We start from the raw sequence: 23,881 nt of genomic DNA on the forward strand, positions 1-23,881 counted from the left end.
GAATATGAAGTTTTTATACTAAAGCTGCATTACAAGACAAGCGATATTCTCGATTCATTGATTTGGTTTTTTAAGTCCACTTTATGCACTCTAAGGCTAATCGGGACAACCTACAGGTTAAAGTGGGATCCACGCGATATTCTCGATTATGATGAACGATTTTAAGGGTGGTCTTGAGTGATGGCACCCCTGTTTAGGGAGGAGGGGCAGATCTATTATAATGTTCAGTAAAGCTAAGAAAAAGTTACTTTCGGTAGACAAGCTGTCGTAATTAAATATTTTGTGGGGATTACGACATGGTTTAAGGGCGCGAATGATATGATTTGGGGGAAACGCATGACTTGACTTTGGGGGGAATGCGCCATTGGCCTTGGGGGGGGGGGCACCCCTGAATCCTGGCACATTAAGGTTAGTTTATTTTCTATCTTAAACCAGTTGTCTATGACATCATAAATATTACTATCACCTGATCGTATTATGTGGTCAAATGGATACACGGGAAAGAATTTCCGTTTGTTGCTTTAATTTTGGACATTAGTATATATATAGATCAGCCAAGTTAAGTTGGCATTTTCTTCTAATGTTTCTAGTGCATACATTACTAGAATTCCCTGACGATCAGAGGAACGTATGTGCTCAAAACACAGAAGCAACAGCAATTTAACCTGGCTGATCTCCTGGGAACATTTGTTTGCATCATATTACTAGAAAACCTCTAATTCCTACTAAATGTGCTATTTCAAAATTATACTGCTAAGTTGATTGAGTTGTCAGGGAACTACAGTGGATCACACAACTAGATGTGTCAAAAATAACTTATGTCTTCTATGGGATTTTCTGTAAAAATTCACTTTCATTGTCCAACATTTCTTCAAAGTCTTTATCCTCTTACCTGCCATGTCTTTTCTCTTTCAATAGACATAATGACACAATGAAGCAAAAATAGAGAGATGTGCTATTTGAAATGTTATCATGCTTCTGTGGATAAGTATTATTGTAGAACTCAGTTTTCCATATTTATATAATGACGCTAATCATGTTTGCATGTTTAAGCATATAATGATGTTTCTTGGAAATCAAAAGTCAGGCATTATGTCCTAAAGAAAAAAAATGTGAACAGTCTGTTGAGGGCCAAGGCCTACCACGTGGCTTTCATTGGGTGATGCATAGCCAGTGCCCATTGCCCACCAAAGGTGAGGGCACTAACCATTAGGCTATGTGGAATCTCTATTCCTGAAAGGTTGCCAGTAAATTTTTGCAGATGTTATATTACAATATATGCAGGAAAAGGGTCAATAGTTATGATCAAAAGGTGAACATCACATCCCTACAGAAACTGTACTACGAGTCAAAAGTAGAATTTACGTACTTAACTCTGAAAAAACAAATGTGCAATTGTGGCAAAATGTTTAGGAATAATAAGTTTAGTCACTACAAAGAAAACATATAGTTCTAGATAGTGATAATAATGACTCAACAAAATAAAGACTGAAAATAACATCCAATTGCACTATGAAATTTCACAAAAAGGAAAGAAACATACCTCGTATGTAATCTTCAGACAAGACTGAGCCAATATTGGAGAAAATTTTAAGTGTGCTTCTGCAGTCAGCCAGAGCCTGAAGTTTTCATGTGGCTGCAGTGACTTCAACTCTTTTTCCAGGGTTGGGAGCCAGTATGTCATCAAGTGAAGGTTCTTTAAGCACAGCCAGTGGCCCTGGTGGGCTGCTGTATGCAAGCGAGTTAATGCAAGTTCCACTTGACCTTGTCCCATTGCAACCTAAAATACAAAAATCTGTTATTACTTGTTATCACAAGATCCAACATGCATTCTCTAGTCAAAACATACAATTAGAAAGTAGGAATTGATATACAATTTTAGCGATGCAGGTACAGTACTGATACAGACAACCAATGCTCTAAAGTTCAAATCACCAACCCTATGACCTTCTGTAAACAAAACCACGTGCATGCAGAAAGCATTGCAAACTCATAGAAGTAAAATAATCCACACGAAAATCCAGCTTTGTTAGGAGGATTCATTATGTAAGGTAAAACAACGGCCAATTTGTAGTATGGGATACGCTGTCGCAAATGACGTCACACTTTAAATACAATGCTCTTTCTTTTGTACTTATTGCTTCACCTTTATGGTTAACTCTTTGCACCAGTAATCATTTCCCATAAATTTGGCTTCTTTCTTGCATGTGAATTGAATATATTTTACTTGCATTTTTTTAGACAAAATGATATAACATGGTAATGTATATTTCTGACGTTTGATATAGATAGGAGTGTATTTGAAATTTGTTTGTAGATTTTATGTAAATTGTATCTTATGTAAATAAAATATATAATGGGCATAAAGAGCCATATGCAATGTTGTAAGTCCAATAAATATATTGATGATGATGATCAAAACAAGACAAAGAAAGTTCGTAAATTTATTGAGGTTGGAAACTTTGACAAGCATCCTAATAACAATTTTTGTTCCGCCAAATATAGTGCACTTCGTAAAATAACTTGGTGACATGGCAAGGTAAGATAAGTGTGAACATTTTGTAGGAATATGCATTGTAACTTTCAATGAGGTTAGAGATTTGTGTACATAATGATATTTTATAACATTGGTTATTTTCTAAAAATAATCATGTGAACAGCAAGGAAGTAGTACCACTTTCAACATGGCGAGTTCTATACGTGCGGGAAGGTCTCAGTGTTTAGTGACACATCGAATCGGTGAGACGGTTTGTTTACAGAAGGTCTCAGGGTTGATGATTTACACTTCAGCAGAAAGGTGTTGAATTCATGATGGATGCGGTCAATGCAGTTTAAAATTACTTACGTGAAATTTAGAAATTTTGCACTTCCGCATTGCACAATTTAATGGTTAAATCCTATTAGTAAATGAAATTACCCTTAGTAAATCAAGACAGTGGATCTTCGAAATCAATAGGATTTAACCATTAAATTGTGCAATGCAGAAGTGCGAAATTTCTAAATTTCATGTAAGTAAATGCACTAGTGATCTGATATTGGGAAATATTCTTACAAACAAGAAATAAAAAGGAAAAAAAAAAACTCTAGACAATTAATAAAATACAGTGCCTTTCACAGTTGAGTTTGCCATGAAGCGGTGGCTAGCATGCTGGGCAATGAGTGCATTTGCCGGCATTTAGACCCACAGCTGTATGCTGACTTGCCACTGGATGCATCAGTGCTTCATTATTCAGATAGGTGGTGTCCAGTTTGTATGTGTTTGTGAAGTGTCAAGTTGTTAACAAATGTTTTAGATTGTTTTCTTTTAATTTACGTATTCCTGGTGTCTTTCTGCAGTTTAATGATGTCATGCTATAAATAACCCATGGTGCAACAGCCCAGCCTCACTCCCACCTGCCACCTGTCGTTGTTGCAGGTTTCTGTGACTGGGTTACGCTACTCTCATTCGTGGCTCCCCAATTTCGTCACGATGGTGGGTGGCCACCGGTCCCATACACAGGCCGAAATCTCAGGTGAAAAGTTGGTATGCTTCCCCCCAGGAGACTTGAACCTGCGCATGTCCTGTAGCCGGAGTCCAAAGCATGAAACCTTAGACTGCATGGCCACGGTGCAGAACATGTCATGCTATACGTACAATTTAAAACAACAAATTCTTATGTACAACTCTTATGTCATTACGAATTCTTGTAGACAAGTTAGAAGACTTTTTAGATAGTGTTCGAAAACTTGTGAACAAATTCAGGGTAACAGAGTCTGTTCTTGATAAGAAACGAAGAATGAAATGGTGTGTGTGCTTACTGAGAAGAATCTAGACATTGGAGCATGATTGAATTGGAACACGCTCCTCAACATTCCCTCTGGGGCCTCGCACAAGCAACAGACATTTGCATGATGTCTGCGTGGCAAGCTACCAAGCTTTTAAACCTGAAGCCATGCATTAGAAGATAGAAGAATTGAAAGAAAACACCAGGAGAGAAAGTGAAGCAATTTCAGAAGAGGAACTGTTATGTGTTAGTGAAAATTTACTAAAAAAATGCCACAAATGTGTGGAAGCAGAAGAGCAAAATTTCCAACACCTCTTGTAACAAGGTACATGCTCATTATAATGATAACTGTCAATGTTATTGTGCGAGCTTATTTAATTCCATAGCTAATGGTTCCAGTTACGTGATATGATGCATCCAGTTTGCCGACACACGTGTTGTTGCTGCTCGGCACGCTAGCCACCGCTCCATGGCCAACTAGACTGTGAAATGCACTGTATAATCTTGCATGTGCTGAAAGCAATACATAGGTCAATCTAAATAAAACAGTTCATCAAGATATCTGTAGCACTTTTGGGATATTAGAGGGAATAAAGAAAAACATGTTTCTCTGAACAAGCAATGGAAAAATTGTAAAGTAAAAAAAAATGTAAATTTATAAATATTGCAAAACGTAATGTATGTGGGTAAAATTGAATATAAAATAATTATTTAATATTTAATTGACAAGCTATACACTTAAAAAACATGCAAGATTATTAGATCCAGGCTGAAAATCAGAGACAAGAGAGAGAAATGCAGCATTTCATTACTTAAATGGAGAAGACTTTTGAAACAGTTGGCATTTTGTGTATAAAACAAATATGTGCCAGAAAAATTAATAAAGCATGAAAAATTCATTATTATCAAGGCTGAGCCGATACCACTTTGAACCGATACCGATACTCTTACCGATTACCACCGATACTGATACAGATACTTGAAAATTTCTATAATTTAAATTTGTTTAAAATATTGATGTGTAGATTTCCTTCTCCAATTATATGCATCAATTTATCAAGAAATTTGCTTTAGAATATTCAAGAATTGCATCACAATATTAAAATGGATATTATGTAATCACAAAATATAGTTTTTGGTGCAAAATTGGTGCGAAACAGAAAAAGTTTGGATTTTGCATAATTCCCAGGATAATTAGGCTCCGCGAAATTGTCGCATGGAATATTTGCGGATCCCGTTAAGACCGAAATCCCGAAAAAGTATCGGCTGGTATCGGTAGATGAATTTCAACCAATACTTTCCGATACCGATACATCGGCATCGGTATCGGTATCGGCTTAGCCCTAATTATTATGTAACACAAATTACATTATCAAAATGCATAATTCGTCCTTCAATTTCATGAAGACCCTCAACCGTTCATTCACACCCTGAATTAATGTACGTAACCTTTTTTAAAAGACACTGCATATTGACAAATTTACTTTAAACATACCGATGTATCGGTATCGATAAGTATCGGTTAAAATTTATTCACCGATACCGTCTGACATGTTTTTGAGTAGCTAGACCCGTGACTAAGAGCAACATTTGTCCTTTTGAAAAGATTGTTCACCCTTGCTTGTAACAAGTTGGTAGGTCAGTACAAGAAGTTCCGCGAAATGCTTGACAAACTCCACCCTACTTGGAAGTAGATAATTGGCAAGAACAAAGTCAAGTGCTAAGTGAAAGCTAGGACCAAACCTCGTGGAGGCATGTAAGTACCTGGCAAAGGCTGTATGAAAATAAAAGAAATCATTCATTTCCAAACTAGTGGTGTAAGAAAGATGGACATTTTTAAAACCAGCATTACTACCATGAAGGCCTGTTTCCAGGTCAGAGAATGCGTAGTTCTTGGCAAAGACTGGTGAAGGGGGCGTTATTTCTCAGAGTAGACTTCTCGCCACAAATTCTGACGGAGCACATATGGGTGCCAGCAGAGAGGAAAGATGGGTCTTCATTACCTATAATAAATTTATAATTGATGGCCAAGTCTGTGTTACAAACGATGATTGTTCAGACACCATCTGCGTGGGACAACTTCGGCAAGAACATGGAGAACGGATATCTGGCAACCAGGTGGACAAAAGTGAACCCGGCAGCAGCAGAATGGGCGGATCATGAGAGGTCAAGAGCCAGGAAAGGGTTGTTTCCCAGAAGAAAAGTATCACGGGTGGCCGTGGTGCCCTCCACAGGGGAGCTTCCAATGAGAGGCAGCAATTGTTGAGCCAGGATACAGCCAGAAAAAGGAGAGACCCGCGTTTTGGAGACACAGAATGGTCCCCAGACCCTGCAGTGGAGGGGGAAAGGAATCGACTGAACAACAGGTGCTTGCCAGAGATTCGGATTTAATTTGAGCTGATGTGTGTGATATTTTGGTTCGCAGACGTCCAAGAATGATGGACAAGGAGACACATTCAGAGATGCAGCTCGAATCGGGAATTTGTAGGTTAGTTCCCAGAACAATTGCGGGAGGGGGCAACGGGACCAGGGCACACCATAAAGATATTGAGCTGAAGAGAAAGTTGCACCAAGAGGAGCTTAGAGAATAGATGCAGTCCTTCGATATTGCCATTCTTCCGGAAAGCTGGGAGGCCACTGAGGATATTCCTGAGAATCTGAAATTTATTGGTTTTAGTAAATGTGGAGGGAGGAAGGCAAAATGGGGGGGGGGGTGAGAGTGATGATACTTTTCAAAGCAGAGTGGGAGGGGAAAGTAACGCTATTGGTCTCCAAGCATGATGGGATTGTGTGGACTCTCTTTGCACTGGAATTTTGTCTCCTGTAAGTTTTTTATGTGACTGTTGATATTGGCCAATACCGCAACTATTGCAAATGACAGAGAATGATGGACAGCATAGTATAAAGAGATCCTGCCAGATAAGTGCTATTTTAATAATCGTATTTGCATACGTCGCTTTTCTCCCTCTCCAGGTTAACCCAAAGAATGAATAGTGTTTACATGAAATTGAAAGAGACACAATCCACCGATTTTTTGGTGTAACTGCAACACGTTTAAGAGTCTTGCAACGTATAAAAAACTTCTTTCTTTGCATCATCCTCTAGGTCTACAGAGAAGTTCACATTAAAAAAAACACAAAATGTCACAATACATTTTAGTGTGTTTTAATACCACTTGAGAATAATTTCTGAGTTATTTAATGTGATTAAGGGAATATGATGTGATGAGTTAGCATGGCTCGGTAACTAGCCTATGTTATTTTATACTAGATTTTTCAAGTATCGGTATAGTCATGAGTATCGGTGGGTATCAGTGAGAGTATCGGTATCGGTTCAAAGTGGTATTGACTCAGCCCTAATAAAAACAGTATCAAAATGGCAGCGTGTGCAAAATAGCCTCAATTACAGGATATTTATAGAAATACCTGATGAGTAAAATGAATCAAGCAAATGTATTTGGTGACATTAAAACAATGGTAAACTGTTCTTAAAAAGTACAAGTTTTCACTTACTTCATAGAAATTTTGCTCCCCTACGACTTTATGTGCAATATTCCGCAGCTCTTCAGAAGGATCCGCTCCAGGTGATATAACCAAGAGGATAGGCTCTGTGGCAACAGTTTCTTCTAATATTTGCTGTAAACTTAAAGCTGGTGGAGAGAGATCTTTCATCCCTGAAAGAAAATAAATTGTTCTAGTTTACTACACATGTATACAGTTCATTGAATTAACATTATATTCTGATTGTAGTAACATTGACAATCTGCACAGATTTGAGAGTTTTCTTATTGCAAAGTTCACTTGATTTCATGTTTGGAAACGAATCTACAAAAGCAGTGAAATCAAGTGAAGTAAACTTACTGACCATGCAAAGCTGTACAAATTTTTCTTACTTTACATAAGACACCATTTGGTAATGATTAAAAATGATGTTCCACATTTTTGTATACTTTTGAAATGACTGTTTATTATTTTTCTTGAACATACAGGGCAGTGCCAGATCTACAAACCTTGGGCCTCCCCGCAAAATATTACCAAAGGCCCCCTCTACCTACCTACCTTCACACACAGACACACATTCCTATATATATATTACACATATATAATGTATGTGTAATTCTTGATGTCATGTTGACGAAGTCACACGCAAGGACCTACAGGTTGATTCAAAAGTCCCTTAACACCCCCTATAAAAAGTAAATGAATTAGGCTGGGTAAAATTGGTCATGATAGAAACAGGTTAGGCTAGGGGGAACCACATTGGTGTGTTCCAAGCAGACGTCTGCCATATTGGTGGCCACCATATTGAACTCAATTCAACAAATTTAATTTAAGGGCCTCCCCGATGGCGTAGTGGTAGCATTGTCGACTTGTAATCAAGGGGTCCTGGGTTCGATGCCCGGTGGAGGCACACTTTAAGCTGTAGGTCCAGTCCCGATTAGCCTTAATGTGCACAAAGTGGACTTAAAACACCAACTCAATCAATCAATCAAAAAATTTAAATGGAAAGGGGGGTGATGTGATATATATATGACTGTTTTCTCACACCTGGAAAATGATACATTTGTTCCAATTATGCAGTCATAACTTTTTCCTGATTAAAGATAGGTTGAATAAACCTTCACCACTGCGGTGGCTCAGTCGGTAATGCATCTGACTACCATGCTCAAAGTCCCGGGTTCGATCCCCGGCCGGTTCAAATCCAGGAACTTTTCTAACATTGGAAGCGGCGCCGGCGCCCACCCAGCGTCGAATGACATGGGTACCTGGGGAAAACCCTGGGGGGTACAGGCAGTCAGGGGCGTGATGCTGATCACATCACCCCCACTCACGACCGGATCAAGAAAGTGTGGGGCGTTACCCCCACACCCTTTATACGCCTTCATGGAGTGGTGCTAAGCACAGGGGAGCACTTTACCTTTTACCTTTTTTTTTCACTACTGCATTTCTCGTGAAATTGTAGCTTGATTTGATTCTAGTCTGACTGCCAACGGGGGACCCGGGGTGGGTGATCTAACGTCGGAATTTTTCAGGCTTTGTCCCCGCATCGAAAATATGTGGGGCCCTACCCCCACATACCCTAAATGTGCTTTCATGGCTGTATGCACATGGAACCTTAACTTTTCTATACCCCTGATTAACTACGTTTACTCTTTACATACGCGAACCCTCTACTATGTCAATGACTGAGGGCCCCCTAAAAGTTTACTTGTCTCCGGGCCTCCCGCACTGCGGAGTTTTGCGGCTTGTAGATCCGGCACTGATACAAGGTGACATTGTATTTAAAGATATCTGTTTGGCGGTTATGCGAAGATAGGTAATTTACTCTGATAAGCTTACTTTTCATTTTTCCACGCAATTTTTTTCTCGTTATAGATTTCGCAACCTGTCTGGTGGCTTTGTCAGGCGTGTACACGATTGGGATCGCAAGAAAAAAATTACGTGGAAAAATGAAAAGTAAGCTTATCAGAGTAAAATACAGGGTGAGTCAAAACTCAGGTTACATATTAAGTTTTCCTTGTCTCATTAATTCCTGGTGCATGGATCGGTCACCGTGGTCCCGTTGAGTGGCCACTGCGGTCTCCAGACCAATGGATTTTGTCCTTTGGGGTCATTTAAAGGCACTTGTCTACTCAGATAAGATTCAGAACATCCCGCATCTGAAGGAACGCATTATGCAATGTGCAGATATGATTATGCTGGACATTCTGCAAAAGATTCTGGAGAACTGGAAATGTCGTGTGCACAAATGCATTGATGTTCGAGGTGCACACATTAAAGATGTACTATAAATCCCTATGTAACCTGACTTTTGACTCATGCTGTAAAATTATTACAGGAATATGCTTGCACAGAAAAATCTTGTTGACTCAATGTCAGTTTATCTGGCCAAGTAATAAAAATCTCTCTCTCTCAGATCACATTGGTAGGTACACTGGCTTGCTAGCCAAGAAAAGTTTCAACTCTATTTTAGAGATTGTTGAGAAAATGAGGAAAACAACACCTTTGTCTACACCTTTAAATAAAATTGGTTTGTCTTCCTCAGTGTTATACTTTATGACGTTTTTTAAGCACTTGATGCGAAATATACGAATATTACACGTCACATTGCTTCGGTAAAACACAAATGCAAACTGGGATAAAGAAATAAGAAACTACTTACAATTTTTCGATTTCAGGCTTCAGCCATCTTCTTTCAGTAGTGCTCATGATAATTTTTCACCTCATTCTTTATTGATATATTTTCTTTCCAGAATCGAATACAAGTTGACATAATTTCTACAAAGTTTTACATTAACAAATTTGAATAGTTTTTTTTACAATATTGTCTGATTTTAACTTATTATTGAATAATTTGAAATAAAATAGGTTTAATAAAATTGCTACTATGTTGGGGTATGGTTTGCTATGGTGAACAATACATGGCTCTGGACTTACGAGCATTTTTCTAACATTTTTCTTTATTGTTTCTGAATGTTTTACTGTGGTGGAAATTAGTTAATATCTTGATCTTTCTTACAGAATTTATAATTTTATTTGAAATTGAGAAGATAAACCACATGTAGGAAGATAACAAAGTTTAATTTCTAATTGCCATAAAGAAAAATGTATGTAATTTCCTTTTATAGAAGTAATAAGAAAGCTAAATTTTTCTTGCCAAATGGCTCCCATATCAACATCATTTGCATGATATTGATATAACTTTAAGGTGCAACTAAATGTGAAACCTATTTTACTGAGTCTTTGGCATTTTCTGAAATAGAATCATTTCTATTGAGGTCTACAGCTGTTACAAGCATAAAAACACAACTTTTGTTGTTGACGTATCAGGAGAACACAAGCTCCTTTTATCAGACATTTATTCCTAGTTTGAATAAAGCTACAGTTATACAGTTATGTAAAGCATAAAAACACAACTTTTGTTGTGACATTTAAGGAGAACACACACTCCCTTCATCAGATATTTATTCCTATTTATAGTTTTAATTTAGTAGGCCAGTGCAGGTGGTAGCTATCAGGAAGTAAAAGCATAATGCAATTCTGTCAAAAATATGTATATTTAAACTATTAATCACCAAAATTTAACATCTTTTTGTCCTTTGAACTCTGAATCTGAACAAGACTTTCCTATATCTGTTTTCATCAGGTGAACTGAACAAGAATTATAATCACAAAGAAAATAATAATCCTCATTACTGAACTAGATTTGGTCTTAACAAAGAAACATATTAATTTAGTATCAGATTACTTGCACGCTGTTGCCACTGACAACTTGCAGACATTGAGAGCAGTTCTGACATATTATGAAAGTAAAAACAAAATTACCTAATCCCTGTAAAGCAAACTGTGTAAGTGAGCTTTGCAGGCGGTCTGGTCGTAGATTCTGCACCACAAGAACCTGCTGGAATGGAGTGAGTTTCTTTGCAAGCTGCACTGGGAATTCCTTCTCGCATTCACCACTGTTAGCAAAAGCAGTCCAAATGCTTTTGTCATTGAGATTCAATTCATTGTACAGGTCGGGCAATGCTGACTGAAAATATAATGAAAATGCTTAGAAAGAGAGGAAGCAATGCAGAATACAATGTGAAGATTTAAATTGCATTCTAATTTTTATATTAAATAACACATTCAGCACTTCCAACTTTCTCAATATTTCAGCTGGATCTACCACTTGCTGTCAGGTGATGGCATTATCTAATATTAGTAATGTGTGTGTATAGTTTGAATTTAATCACTGATTTTCGCAATTAGCCAAAGTGGTAGAAAAATGACATAAAACAAACAAAATCACTGATTCTATTTCAGAATAAATATGAGGTGCTGCGGATATTAGGGGTGAACTTGCAAAATACAAGTTCCGGGAATCAGCAGTTTAAAAGTCCTCACATCTATTGCATGCACACTGTTCTATTCTAAAGCACGTTTCAGAGTATTAGAAGCGAGGTAGACTTGTCCTATGTTGTATGAGTTCCTACAGTCTCCAATGTATTTGATCCAATAAAAGAAAAATCGACTTTTGTCAAGTTCGCCCCTAATACCTGCAATGCCTCATATATCCTGTGAAGTGTGTAAAATGTTATCATTAAGGTAATAGAAATATACTTAATTACAATTGACTAAACCATTTTTATCATTTGTAGTAAGCAGAAGTAAGCATGCTTCAGTGCAAAATGGCAATGGTGACATGGTAAGTTTGAAAGTTATTTATATATAACTTTTATGTTGAGTGGAATAAACAACGTGGTTGAAAATATATGACGTAAACGAGTTACTAAAGATATATCCGCCAAACTTACTTGGAAATGTTCTATTATTCTGTATTCTATATTTGATGCTTCGAGTTCCCAAGTGGATGGTGGCAAAAGCCACCAAAATTAATAGAACATTTACAAGTAAGTTTTGCGGATATATCTTCAGTAACTCATTTACGTCTTATATAACCTTTAGATAACTATTTAGAGTGATTTTAAAATGCTGAAATCACTACTGTCCTCTTTGATACTGTACTTGCATTGGCAGGCATACTATGGATTTATTTTTCAACTTTGCCAACTGCATGGATGAGCAGGTAATTCTGCATGTCAGCATACACTAAGACTACAATATATTATTAGGTAAGGTCTACCTTAAACAAGTACACAGGCAATGCCCTTTCTTCATCAATCCATACAGGAATGCTTTCCTGAATCTTATTCATATCCACTCTCATGTCAGACATCAATCTACCAGTAAATGCTTCCCACTCCTGTAAAAAAATGAATGAACATTTAAAGTTTCAACCAACATAGTTTCATGAAACATAGACTTGTCAAACAAACATACACTCTGCTGCTATTGTTTTGACTTATTTACAACAAATTTTTATAAAATGCATAAGCTACCATGAGCAGATGTAGTCGAAGCAAAGCCTTATAGAGAGCAATACTGGCTGCATTAGTGTTGCATAAGTTACAAAATAAAAATCATTCGATATGAAGAAACTTACATTTTCCTTGGTCAACCCAGGATACATTTTATGCACTAAATGCAAAGCAAACATTAGTCTGTCTGCCTTGAAGAGAGATCGACTCACATAGTGATACGTCATGTGTAGCAGTTTCTTTTGAAGACTTCTTGTTCTCACTTCTGTAGATTCTCCATCCTAAAATGTGAGAAATTTTGGGTCTTTAAGACAGTTATTATTAAGACAGACAAAGGTATTATTATAAATGAGATACTTAAGCTTGCACACAAATTAGAAGCTCATATTCATAAAAATTAAAACAAAATAGCAGAATTTTGCACAAAATTGCAGGCTATCAGTAATTTTACCAATAAACTAAGATGCTGATATGCCAATATTAGTTGATACCGATAGAGTATCAATTAATGTCACACATGCCTACTAAAGATATAAATGGCCTGTTCCAAACAACACCCACAAGTGAAATGATAGGCTGCATTTCTTTCTTAAGGTTACTTTCCAGAAGAAATGATCCTCAGATACAAGGTGACATGTCACATATCACTTAAGTGTAAAATTGTAAACAGATTTAGTACTATCAAAGTTTAGAATATCAGTATGATTCTTCAAAACTGGAGAGATTTAAAAACAAAAAAAATCATTCCTGAGAATTCCACAACCAACACAGGCAGTAAGAGTATAGGATAGAAACCATTATTAACGCAATATATGTCATAGTCACACAGATATATATATACATAAATCCAACATTTAAATAAGTAATGTTTTCGTGTATGAAATTTCAGACTGGAGCAACCGAAGAAGGAACCGGACAACATCATAATGACTGTATTACACTATATGCATTCTGTGCAGAAAGATAACTTCAGATTGGTTCAAGAAAAGGTGATTATTACACTCATCATCTTGCCATCTTTTAGAGCAGAATGTTCCATCACCCTACATGTTGGCAAAACAATCGAGTGGCACTTGTGCAGCACAACAATCTGATGGAAGAAAAGTGAACACTTATTACATGTACCAGATTGTGAAATGGCCATCAGAAAATATCAAACACTGGCCTCCAAGGCAAGAGTGAATGGATGAATGATTGCGTTCAACCATTTCAGCAGTTCATGATTCATTCTCATCATCACTATTAAGTAAGGAGGTAAAAAGTGACATAAAATAACTGAAAGAAAAAAAATGAAAGAAAAAAAATCACAGAAGTCTGACGTTCAGGATGATATATAATGTTGACCTTCTGAATAGATTGAACCCTATGGTACAATCATCTTTCTGCACGAAAATCTTATTGAAGCTGTCTGCACAGAAAGCATCTACATGTAATACAGCTAACAAAAAAAGCCGATATGAACGATGTTTAGAACATATTTTTATTGTATGTTATTGTACCTAGGTATATAGTCAGCATTGCATGCCAAGATGGCGGCTGGTGGTTCTTCACGAACTTTGTGAGGAAAATGTAAAAAGACGATATTTGCTAAGCAAATGAATCTGGCCTGTTCTATGTGCAACATTAAGTTCCATGTGAAATCATGTTTGAATTTGGGTCCAACTGAATATGAAATTTTTATGGCTGATGGCAAAAGTTTGTTTAAATGTGATTCCTGTCTCACGGCTAGAGATGATAAAACACCCGTCACTCCTACACCCAGCTCTCTTGATCGTGTTGGTCGCAAAGATGCAGATAAATTGGATTCTTCAGCTGATAGTGAAGTAAGTTTTTGTGAAGGTAACTCTCAAGTTAATGAGTGTGACAATTGCATTAGTATTGCTTCAGTTTTGAATGAACTCGTTTCATCACATGATAGGCTAATCGAGGAAGTGAAATCTCTTCGAGAAGAAGTTGTTGCTCTCAAAAGAGCTCCAATAGCCTGCATGATCAAGTATCGACTGTATTTAATCATGGTTCATATTCATCGATTCTCAATAAACCATCTAAAATAAGCTACAGTGAAAATGGCAACGGAACGAAGTTCTGTCCGCCATCTAGTAATGCTCAGACCAGTGCTTGGAAACAAACATTTTCATCTGTTTATATTATCCTGAGTGATAATAATGAGTGTAGTGTTGGTGCTATGGTGCACGAAGGCCTTAAATTAGACAAAGATCTAGACAATAAAAGCAGTTCTACCAATATTTCAAATGTAAACAAACGTGTGCCAAATTCAAGTGAAATTAGCAACTTTGAAGTTCAAAGTGGACCAAGTCTTCCCAATGACAATGAATGGACAAGTGTTACGAGGCGTAAGAAGCAATCCAGTAGTCTGAATTCGAGGAATGCTAGTGCTATTAATACTCATAATGAAATTAACGCGTCTCGCTCTAAATTGAAATCTGGAACCAAATTGGATAATACGTTACGGGTTAATAAGAAATCTACTCCCACTAAGGGAGTTCTCGTCACACGACACTCTCCTGACGTCACCACCGAGGAACTTAGGAACTATCTGCAAGACAACACGGACATAGTAGTGGAGGAGTGTTACAAACTTAAGACTAAACACAACTCGTACGCGTCCTTTTATGTTGGTGTCAAGGTTTCGGACATCAAAAATATCCTTAATCCGGAGATTTGGCCGGAAAACATTTTATTTAGTTATTTCCATGGTAAAATTAAAATGGAATATGTTATAAAAGATGAAGTGTCCAAAAATAATTATTTGGTGGATGATAAAATCCGAAACACAGGCTCTGACGCTAAATGGATGGATACTTCATCTTCCAATAAGTATTTAAGCTTATATTACCAGATCTTAGAGGTCTTAAATCAAAATATCTTACCACAGAACAGAACATCTTAGTTGATAATTATGATGTTTATGCTTTTACTGAAACCTGGATGAAAGATAATCAAACTTATTTTGATAATCTAGTTGATGATTATGCAGTCTTAAGAAAAGACAGGTTAAAAGGTAAGGGTGGTGGCTGTGCCTATCTTATCAGTTCAAATCTTAACTATGAATTAATAGATATTAAATTTGACAATATAGAGTGTTTGTGGATCAGGGTAATGATAGGTAATGGCATTCCTATAGTCACAGGCCTGCACTATATCCCTCCTGGTTCAGATATGCAAATGTTCAATGACTATTTTGATATTATCATTGAGAAGTTTATAGGTAGAAAAGAAAAGGTAATTATACTTGGTGATTTTAACACTCATATCAACTGGGAGTTTGTTATCCCACAGGTTAAGCCATCTTTAAATGATATGAAAATTTTAGAGTTGTGTGACTTTCTTGAATGTAAACAGTACTGTAAGCCTTACAATTCAAACAATCCATTTTCTACACTGGATCTCTTCATCACTGATATTGTAAATATTGAACTTAATTATTCAATTCCTTTTGTGTCCAAGGTTGATATATATCATCCTCCATTTTTAGCGAAGCTACCTTTTCATGTCCCTCACACAAGTTCTGATAAATCATCAGAATCAGGCCAGTTTTATAGATATGATTTTAAGCAATGTAATTTTCTTCAACTTTATAAAGATCTTGAAAATAAGGTATCCTTCATAGATACCAGCCTAGATTTAGATTCATTAGTTGAACTTGTGCATTTATCTGTTGTGCAGGTCATTAATGATAATGTGCCAACTAGAAAGTCTATCAATCAAAAATTCGAATCCCCTTGGTTCACCACTGAAATTAAAAGATTGCTGAACAAAAAAAAAATATTATTATAAATATTTTGTGACAAAAAACATTTCATGGTTTTTGAAATTTGTGTCTATTAGGAAAGCAGTAAAGAAGAAGATAAGAAATGCGAAATTTAATTATTACAATGATTTAAATTTTTGTTTTATGCATGACAAAAATTCATTTTGGAAAAAAGTTAAATCTTCAACATCCAGTGATTCTTGTATCCTGGATCCTGTTAACAGAATTTTAACTGACAAACAAAAAATAGCTGATACATTTTGTGAAATGTTCGAAAATAATTTTTGTCTTCCTTCAAATGGTAATTATGCAAATAAAGAGTGGTCTACTATGCCAATATTTCCTCCAGTTATTCATGAAAAGGAAATCTTAGATGCTTTTCGTAAACTTAAACCCAGAAGTGATTCCGGCATTCAACGCATTCCTAATTATATTTTCAAGGGGTGCAGTAATTTACTTGATCCTGTTTTGTGCAGCATCTTCAACATGTCTCTATCAAGTGGTACATACCCTTAAATATGGAAAGAAGTAACAATTATTCTTATCCCAAAAGCGAGAGGAAACACTGAGGTATCTAATTTTAGACCTATTTCAATTATTAATATTTTTAGTAAGTTGTTTGAACAAAATGTTTTCAAATCACCCTATTTTAATTTTAAGAATAAGATTAGTATCAACCAACATGGATTTATGGCTGGGAGATCAATAAGTACAAATCATTCAGTATTCTTAACTGACATCTCTCAGGCTTTTAGCAATAGACACCAATTAGATGTTATTTACCTAGATCTGTCCAAGGCTTTTGATTCTGTGAACCATAAAACTTAGGTTGCTAAACTTAGCAAGTATGGTTGTACACCGATTTATCGTAACTGGTTTAGTAATTATCATAGGCACAGATTATTTAAAGTCAGGTTTCAAAATGCTCTTTCCAAACCTGGTTTTATCAACAAAGGTGTACCTCAGGGGTCTCCCCTGGGATTCCTTTTGTTTATTTTATTTCTAAATGATACAGATGATGTTGTAAAGTATTCAAAATGTCTTTTTTATGCCGATGACTTGAAGCTGTATGCAGAGATTAATGATGTAAAGACCATTATAAACTACAAACAGACATTAATGCAATTAAGAAGTGGTTAGACGATAATCAACTTTCTATCAACTTGTCTAAGTCAGTTGCAATGACCTTCTCATGCAAGAGACAGCACTCCTACTACAATTATAACATAGACAATGAGAATCTTAGTCTTGTAGAAGATGTTAAGGATCTTGGGGTTTTTCTTGACAGGAAACTTAGCTTTAAGGTGCATCTTAATCATATGGTGTCAACAAGTAGAAAACTGACAGGTTGGGTCGTAAACAAATGGCAAGGTCTGAACAACCTCCACCTTCTCTTAGTTATGTACATGGCATTCTGGAATTCAACTCTGTGACATGGAATTTTTCCTGTGGTGTTGGAAAATGTGACATCATTGAGAATATACAAAAGAAATTTCTTTCCTATTTATATTTTAGATTTAAACTGTTTAAATTACTTTATAGTTATGACAACCTATTGAACAAGTTAAAAGTTGAATACCTTTCAGCTAGAAGAAACAGAAAATTTTAGAAGGTTACTACTCTGTCCCTACGCTTTTATGGAGAATATCTATACGAGCTACGCCGTATCGAGTACGTACTAAAGGGTCGTTATTGACAACATCTACAGATTATAAATATAATGAGTTTTTAAACTCCATAGTCAATAGTTATAATGATTTCCAACGAGCCTAAAGATCAATTGTATTTTAATCATTCATCCGGCCTATTTAAATGACTTATCATGTATACTTAAATATATATTTCATTCATATTTTATTGTACCTCTTATTGTACAGTCAACTCTCGATTCAACGACCTTTCACAGTTCCCGGGAAAAGGGTCGTTATTTCGAAGGGGTCGTTATTGGAATTTGCACCAATTTTCAGCTTAAATGGAGCTCAAACGGACACAAAGATGTCTAGGAGATGGTAACATCATTTATCCTGGTAGTTATACAACCTGTTATGCACAGGATGCGTGTTGTGAGAAGGAAAATAGAACATGAAAACGTTTTCACAAAAAAAGAATTTAAAATAATGTTACTTTCTTTCAATTGTGCACAGTCGTTGCTTTTCCAGGAAATTCTTACAATTCTAGTTCATGAGAAACCCGTTTGCACTGAGACCAATGGAAAGGAAAACAATCTCGAGCTTATTGCAAGCAAAACTTGAAGAATCTTGACACCAGTCTGACTGATGCCAACAAAAGTCGGGAGATAATCGGGCAGAATGAATGTTGGATTTTATAGGGGTCTACTGGAGCATTGTCTGTTTACAAGATTAACTGGTAAGATTAGATCTCTCGGGAGAAACAACACAACCTCTTTAGGCACCAGACAAAAAAAATAAAAAATAATAAAGGCAGGGCTGTAGTTTTCGTTCTGGTTCGGCTGTGTAAAATACATCGTAAAAAAAGTCACTTTTCTTTGCTTCAACCAACTTCATTCACCCTCCTCCCCCATTCAAGGGAGCAGTCCAAACTCCTTCCTTGACTTGCATTGTAATCCAGCGTGAAAAAGGAAATGCGCAATTTGCGCGTTTCCCAATGCGTATTCTAGGACACGTCATTAAACAGCGTCCCAGTCGATAATCATTCGGATTTGGAATTGAATTTCACTTTAAACTGTATATTTAGTCCCGATTAGCCCATCAGCATAAAATGTGCTGAAAACAAGCTTTATGAAACTGCGCATTTTCACATATCAAAATGGTAGTTCGTTATTTACTCTCACGTTAATCGGCGATTTAATGTTTGATTTAGGAGTATTCTCGATGTCAAACACCCACCCCTCCAATCGTTTTCCCCTTGAATAATGTCTTTTTAATCGGTCTCGGCGTCTATTCCTACATTGAATACTTTTTTCTTTCTTTTTTTTTCTTTCTTCTTTCTTCACATGAATGGTTCTGAAGAAAAGCAAATTAAATTTACAGATTTGCTTATCAGAAGGCGCAGAACATGAAGTTATTTTAACTCTTGTTTTCCTTTCTGGAGATTGAATTTCCTTATCGTCAAATGAAAACAGCTTTGCGACATTCAAAACAATAACTTTTTCCTTCGTGCTGGATGAGTCATCACTGTTATCAGCACGCAAGAGCTTTGCAGACGCTAGACAAAACACTGGCGCCAGCTGCATCGTAAAAACAAGGAGACCGGCTGGAAGTTCGAGCAACAGGTGGCGAAAGAGAAAAATCCCAGCATTTTAAAGATAACGCAACTGTCGAAGACGGAACTTTTAACAGCAGTGTAAAGAAGAAAGAAATGACCCTTGCTTTACGTTTTACCATGCAACAGACAATAATACGGGCAAAATTTTCTATGCAGACAACAGCATATAAAAAAAGGGGACCTGCATTCTGCAATTATAAACATTGCCGTGCACCAGTGGCAGAGACTGACCTGGGGAAAGGGATGGGGGAGGGTCACTTTTTTTTTTTTTTTTTACTTGTTCTATGGTTTTTGTTTGTTTTCAAGAATATATCCAGAACTGGTTGCCCCATTTTAGATGTCAAAGGAAAGGAAGAGGGGCGGGTCCTATTCCACCCTCGCCTGTAATCAGAGCGTGTGCATATATGAGCAAGAAAATCGTGGCTGAAACAATCGACATCCCCCCCTCCCCGTTTGCTGACAGGAAAAGAGGGAGAAGTCAGTCAGCCAACGGAACACTTTTTTTTTTTTTTTTTTTGGCACATATTACGACATCGACACAATTAGGAAAACGTATGAAGTGGGAAACGGGAGTTATGATGCACGTAATATCGAAGTTAACTTTTGTGGAAACCTGGATGACAACGCATTAAGCAGGTTGACGATCTTTAGTTCACCTATGTGGTTTCGATTATCTCTAACAGTTCCGCTTTTTTATGAAGTGTTGCAGGGAACAAAGAACACGCTTTGAATGAAAGTGGTTACCGAAAGTTGTCGGCTACAAAGCTGAGAGTTGGCACTCACGGGAACCTGCTGAACTCTAGGTCAGAGCTGGACAGATGGGCCAGACTTCCAGGCGCCACGCATCTGTATTTTCGAACATTCCTGAGATCTTATCTCTCGAGGTGGTGTATTTATCGATGAAAGAACTTGACCTGCCATACACATTGGCAAAGACTGCAAGTCCAGCAGTCATTTCGGGCTGCTCCGCCGCGAGTTTTCAGCAGCTCTTAGGACAAGGAAACAAGTCAAGTCGATTAAAAATAACATCCAAGCACATTCGATCTTCTCTTCTCGCGTATCCAAGAGCAAGCCTGGTGCGTTGGGTAGCGGCCGTCGGGTGCGAGGTAACATTGGTGCTCTTGAGGTAGGGGAGGGCAGAGGTAAAGTGCTATTGGATATCGCTCAAGCATGGTGTGGTGGTACATACTTTTAGTTCAGACCCAATTGTGAGCGGTAGAGAGCTCGTAAAGGGAATGAGTGGAGAAAAAAAAGGCATTTTTCCGCCGATTTCCTTCAATTTTTCAACTTTTTTTTTCCAAATTTTTCTAATTTTTTCTAAATTTTTCACGGTTCCCGGGGAAAGGGTCGTTACTTCGAGAGGGTCGTTATACCCGGGGTCGTAGAATCGATAGTTGACTGTATTTAGTATTTATTTTGTACAGTCACTTCTTTATCATTCAATCGTGTATTATAAATTCATGATTTTTTTGTATTTACATGTGTACGTACTGCTGTACTAAGGCCAGCAAGCTGTTTTTCAGCAGGATAATACTAGCATAAATAAAATAAATAAATAAATTTAAGAACACGAAAAAGTCAACGGCTTGAAACTTTAAATTATGACTAACCTGTGGAATCCTGAATATTTTTTGGAACAGTCTCATGAATGCCGAGACAGAGAATCGATACATGTTGTTGACTTTTCCAAGATCAGCTAAAACAAAGTACATTGTGCTTCCAAACTCTGCTAGTGGACGGTAGGCATCACATTCTTTGTTTAATTCAGCCTGCAGATGGGTTGATTCAGCAAGGGACTCAGAGATTGCCGCACTGCTAGCCTTTGTTTCATTTAGTGACTGTAAGAGATCCTGGGGGAGACAAAAAATATAATTTGCAACAATAGAAGCAGTAAATAAAATTGACTAATATCATGATGGGCAATACAATTTTCAGTATTACATTGAACTTAATTCTAATTCATGTTTTTGAAAATGAGAGATGTGGTAGTAAATAAATACAGAGAAACTTATGGAAGTTCCAACGAGGATGGTGTCTATGGCCACCAAAATTAATAGATACAACAAAAAACAACTTCATTGAAAAGGGAATACATAAGTTTCTCTGTATTTATTAATTCTGATATTAGGCAGTGATACAATGAAGCAGATAATAGCCAAAACTGAATAAAGATACCACATTTTGTGCCACTTTTCCATGATGGTGGATTATGCACTTTTAGTATGTTGACAAAGAAAACAATGACATCAATCTTATGAAACAAAAAAAAAATCGCTACGAATTATGTCCACGAGCATCACATAGGTGAATTCTGGACTATTCTGATAACATTTCTGACTGATCATGACATACATGATTGTTTAATGACAGTGGCTTCCAAAACTAGGGGGGCCAGGTGTAAAAACTGGGGGGCAAGGACAGTTTACTTTCCCTTGGTAGATAAGGTTTAGCATAGTGTGGGGGCAAAAGAGGCAAAAATTGAGGGGGGTAAATGCCAACACCTAATCGCCACCATTGTTTAATGACAAAATGTTCCAAAAATTACATTTGTGTATTTCAAATATTCTTATATTTTTACACTGGTACAGAAACAGTTTTTATATATTAATGACAGTTAATAAAGTTAAGAAATCTGAAAGCAGAAAACACGAAAACCAACAAAGAACAGATCAGTTAGGGTTTTCTCACAAAAGGACAGTATAACATTGTATTACATTTGTCAAAACTATATCAAAAAAGTTTGAAAGTAAGAAAATTAATATTGGAATCATTTAAATATCAAAATTTTACTTCCAAAACTAGTTTCGATATGACATTTCTGACTGATATTAATTTATGAGAAAACAAATTCATCACATCAATATTCTCAATGATCAAACACCTACTCAACATTAGAGTAAATTTAATAAACATCAAGTGGAAGACATAATAAAGAATCAGTTTTTAAAAATAATAACCACTTGACCTCCCTGAACATAACCAAACTGAACCTAATATAAGCAATGAAACAACCTTTATGATTCTACTGAAGTCAAAAATCATTATTTTCTTTCCACATGCAAGAAAAATTTACTGTGTAATTTAAAATTTTCAAAAATTTATATACTGCGTATATTGATAGTCTAGTAGTAGTGTTATTAAAATAATGTTGGTTTTCTTCAGAGTTTGCATTCACTGCCTTTTCCTCTTGTGTCACTGCCTTAATTACATAAAAGATATACAAACAATAGACAGACAGGAGAAATACATTACCTTATTTTGAAGAATATCCCCCTGTGCATTTGCCAATTCTTGGAGGAGAACTTCTTGCAATTGGCCAAGCTTCATCTTCAACTCCTCCTCCTGCCGCAGGAGCTGACTCCTCCTCTCCTCCAACTCAGGCTTCTCAAATTTCAACACTGTCGCCAGTAGCTAAGGAGATCAAAATTATTTAAATATTTGGGTACTACTGTGATTTTGCTTCTAATGCTACTATGTTCATCAAAATTTAAAAACATATAAGCAATAATTTGCAAGCCAACACAGTTTTCAGACACAACGAGATACAAATGAGAGCCGTGGTGGTGTAGTCAGTATGGTGTCTGACTGCCACGCAGGAGACCCGGGTTCAAACAGGGTGGGTGATCTAAGATTGGAATTTTTCTGGCCTTGTCCCTGGATAAAGCAGCTCTGGGACTCCCCCAGCTTCAAATAAATGGGTACCTGGGCAACCCTGGGGGGTAAAGATGGCTGGAACATGGTGCTGATCACATCACCTCCAAAATGGCTGAGATCGAAAATGTGTGGGGCCCTAGCCTGCCCCCCACCCCATCCCCTAAATGTGCCTTCATATGCACAGTGAACTTTAACTTACTTTATCAATGATATACAAAACTGTGTACATTCTGTTAAGTTTTTATTCTTACATCTTGACTGAACATTTCAACTCAATCTTGATTTTTCTAATTATATCATGAACACTGCAAACACAGAAAAGGCACAGATGCTTCTTTCATCCAGTTCATCACTGTTGCGATCAACCTAAAAGGTAGAAACATAATGTACATTAACAAATATTCCAAATTCAACAATGTTGAGCCATGAAGGAAACAGAAATTCATAGAAGATACATAATTTTGTTACCTAAAATGTTATGTCCACACACAACATTTCTGCAAAATGCAAAGAACAGACACAACTGTGATGCTTGCAGAAGCTATAAAATATGAACGGAACAGAGAAAACTGACCATATATATTA

The 23,881-nt window shown here is 36.7% G+C and overlaps 1 protein-coding gene across 3 annotated transcripts in view; it reads right to left on the reverse strand.

Annotated features, from left to right (window-relative positions):
* Positions 1–23,881, reverse strand: part of btv (dynein cytoplasmic heavy chain beethoven) — a 223,963-nt gene that overhangs the window by 51,238 nt on the left and 148,844 nt on the right. For all 3 annotated transcript variants that reach the window (XM_083144201.1, XM_083144199.1, XM_083144200.1), the window contains 7 exons: positions 22,895–23,053; positions 21,253–21,492; positions 12,750–12,905; positions 12,390–12,509; positions 11,090–11,294; positions 7,277–7,437; positions 1,544–1,780 (listed from right to left, as the gene is read on the reverse strand). In XM_083144201.1, coding sequence (XP_083000327.1) covers positions 1,544–1,780; positions 7,277–7,437; positions 11,090–11,294; positions 12,390–12,509; positions 12,750–12,905; positions 21,253–21,492; positions 22,895–23,053 — 1,278 coding nt within the window. The remainder of the gene's footprint in view (positions 1–1,543; positions 1,781–7,276; positions 7,438–11,089; positions 11,295–12,389; positions 12,510–12,749; positions 12,906–21,252; positions 21,493–22,894; positions 23,054–23,881) is intronic.

The sequence above is a fragment of the Lepisma saccharinum genome, chromosome 1 (genome assembly GCF_977018435.1).
Source record: "Lepisma saccharinum chromosome 1, izLepSacc3.1, whole genome shotgun sequence".
NCBI classification, from domain to species: Eukaryota; Metazoa; Arthropoda; class Insecta; order Zygentoma; family Lepismatidae; genus Lepisma; species Lepisma saccharinum.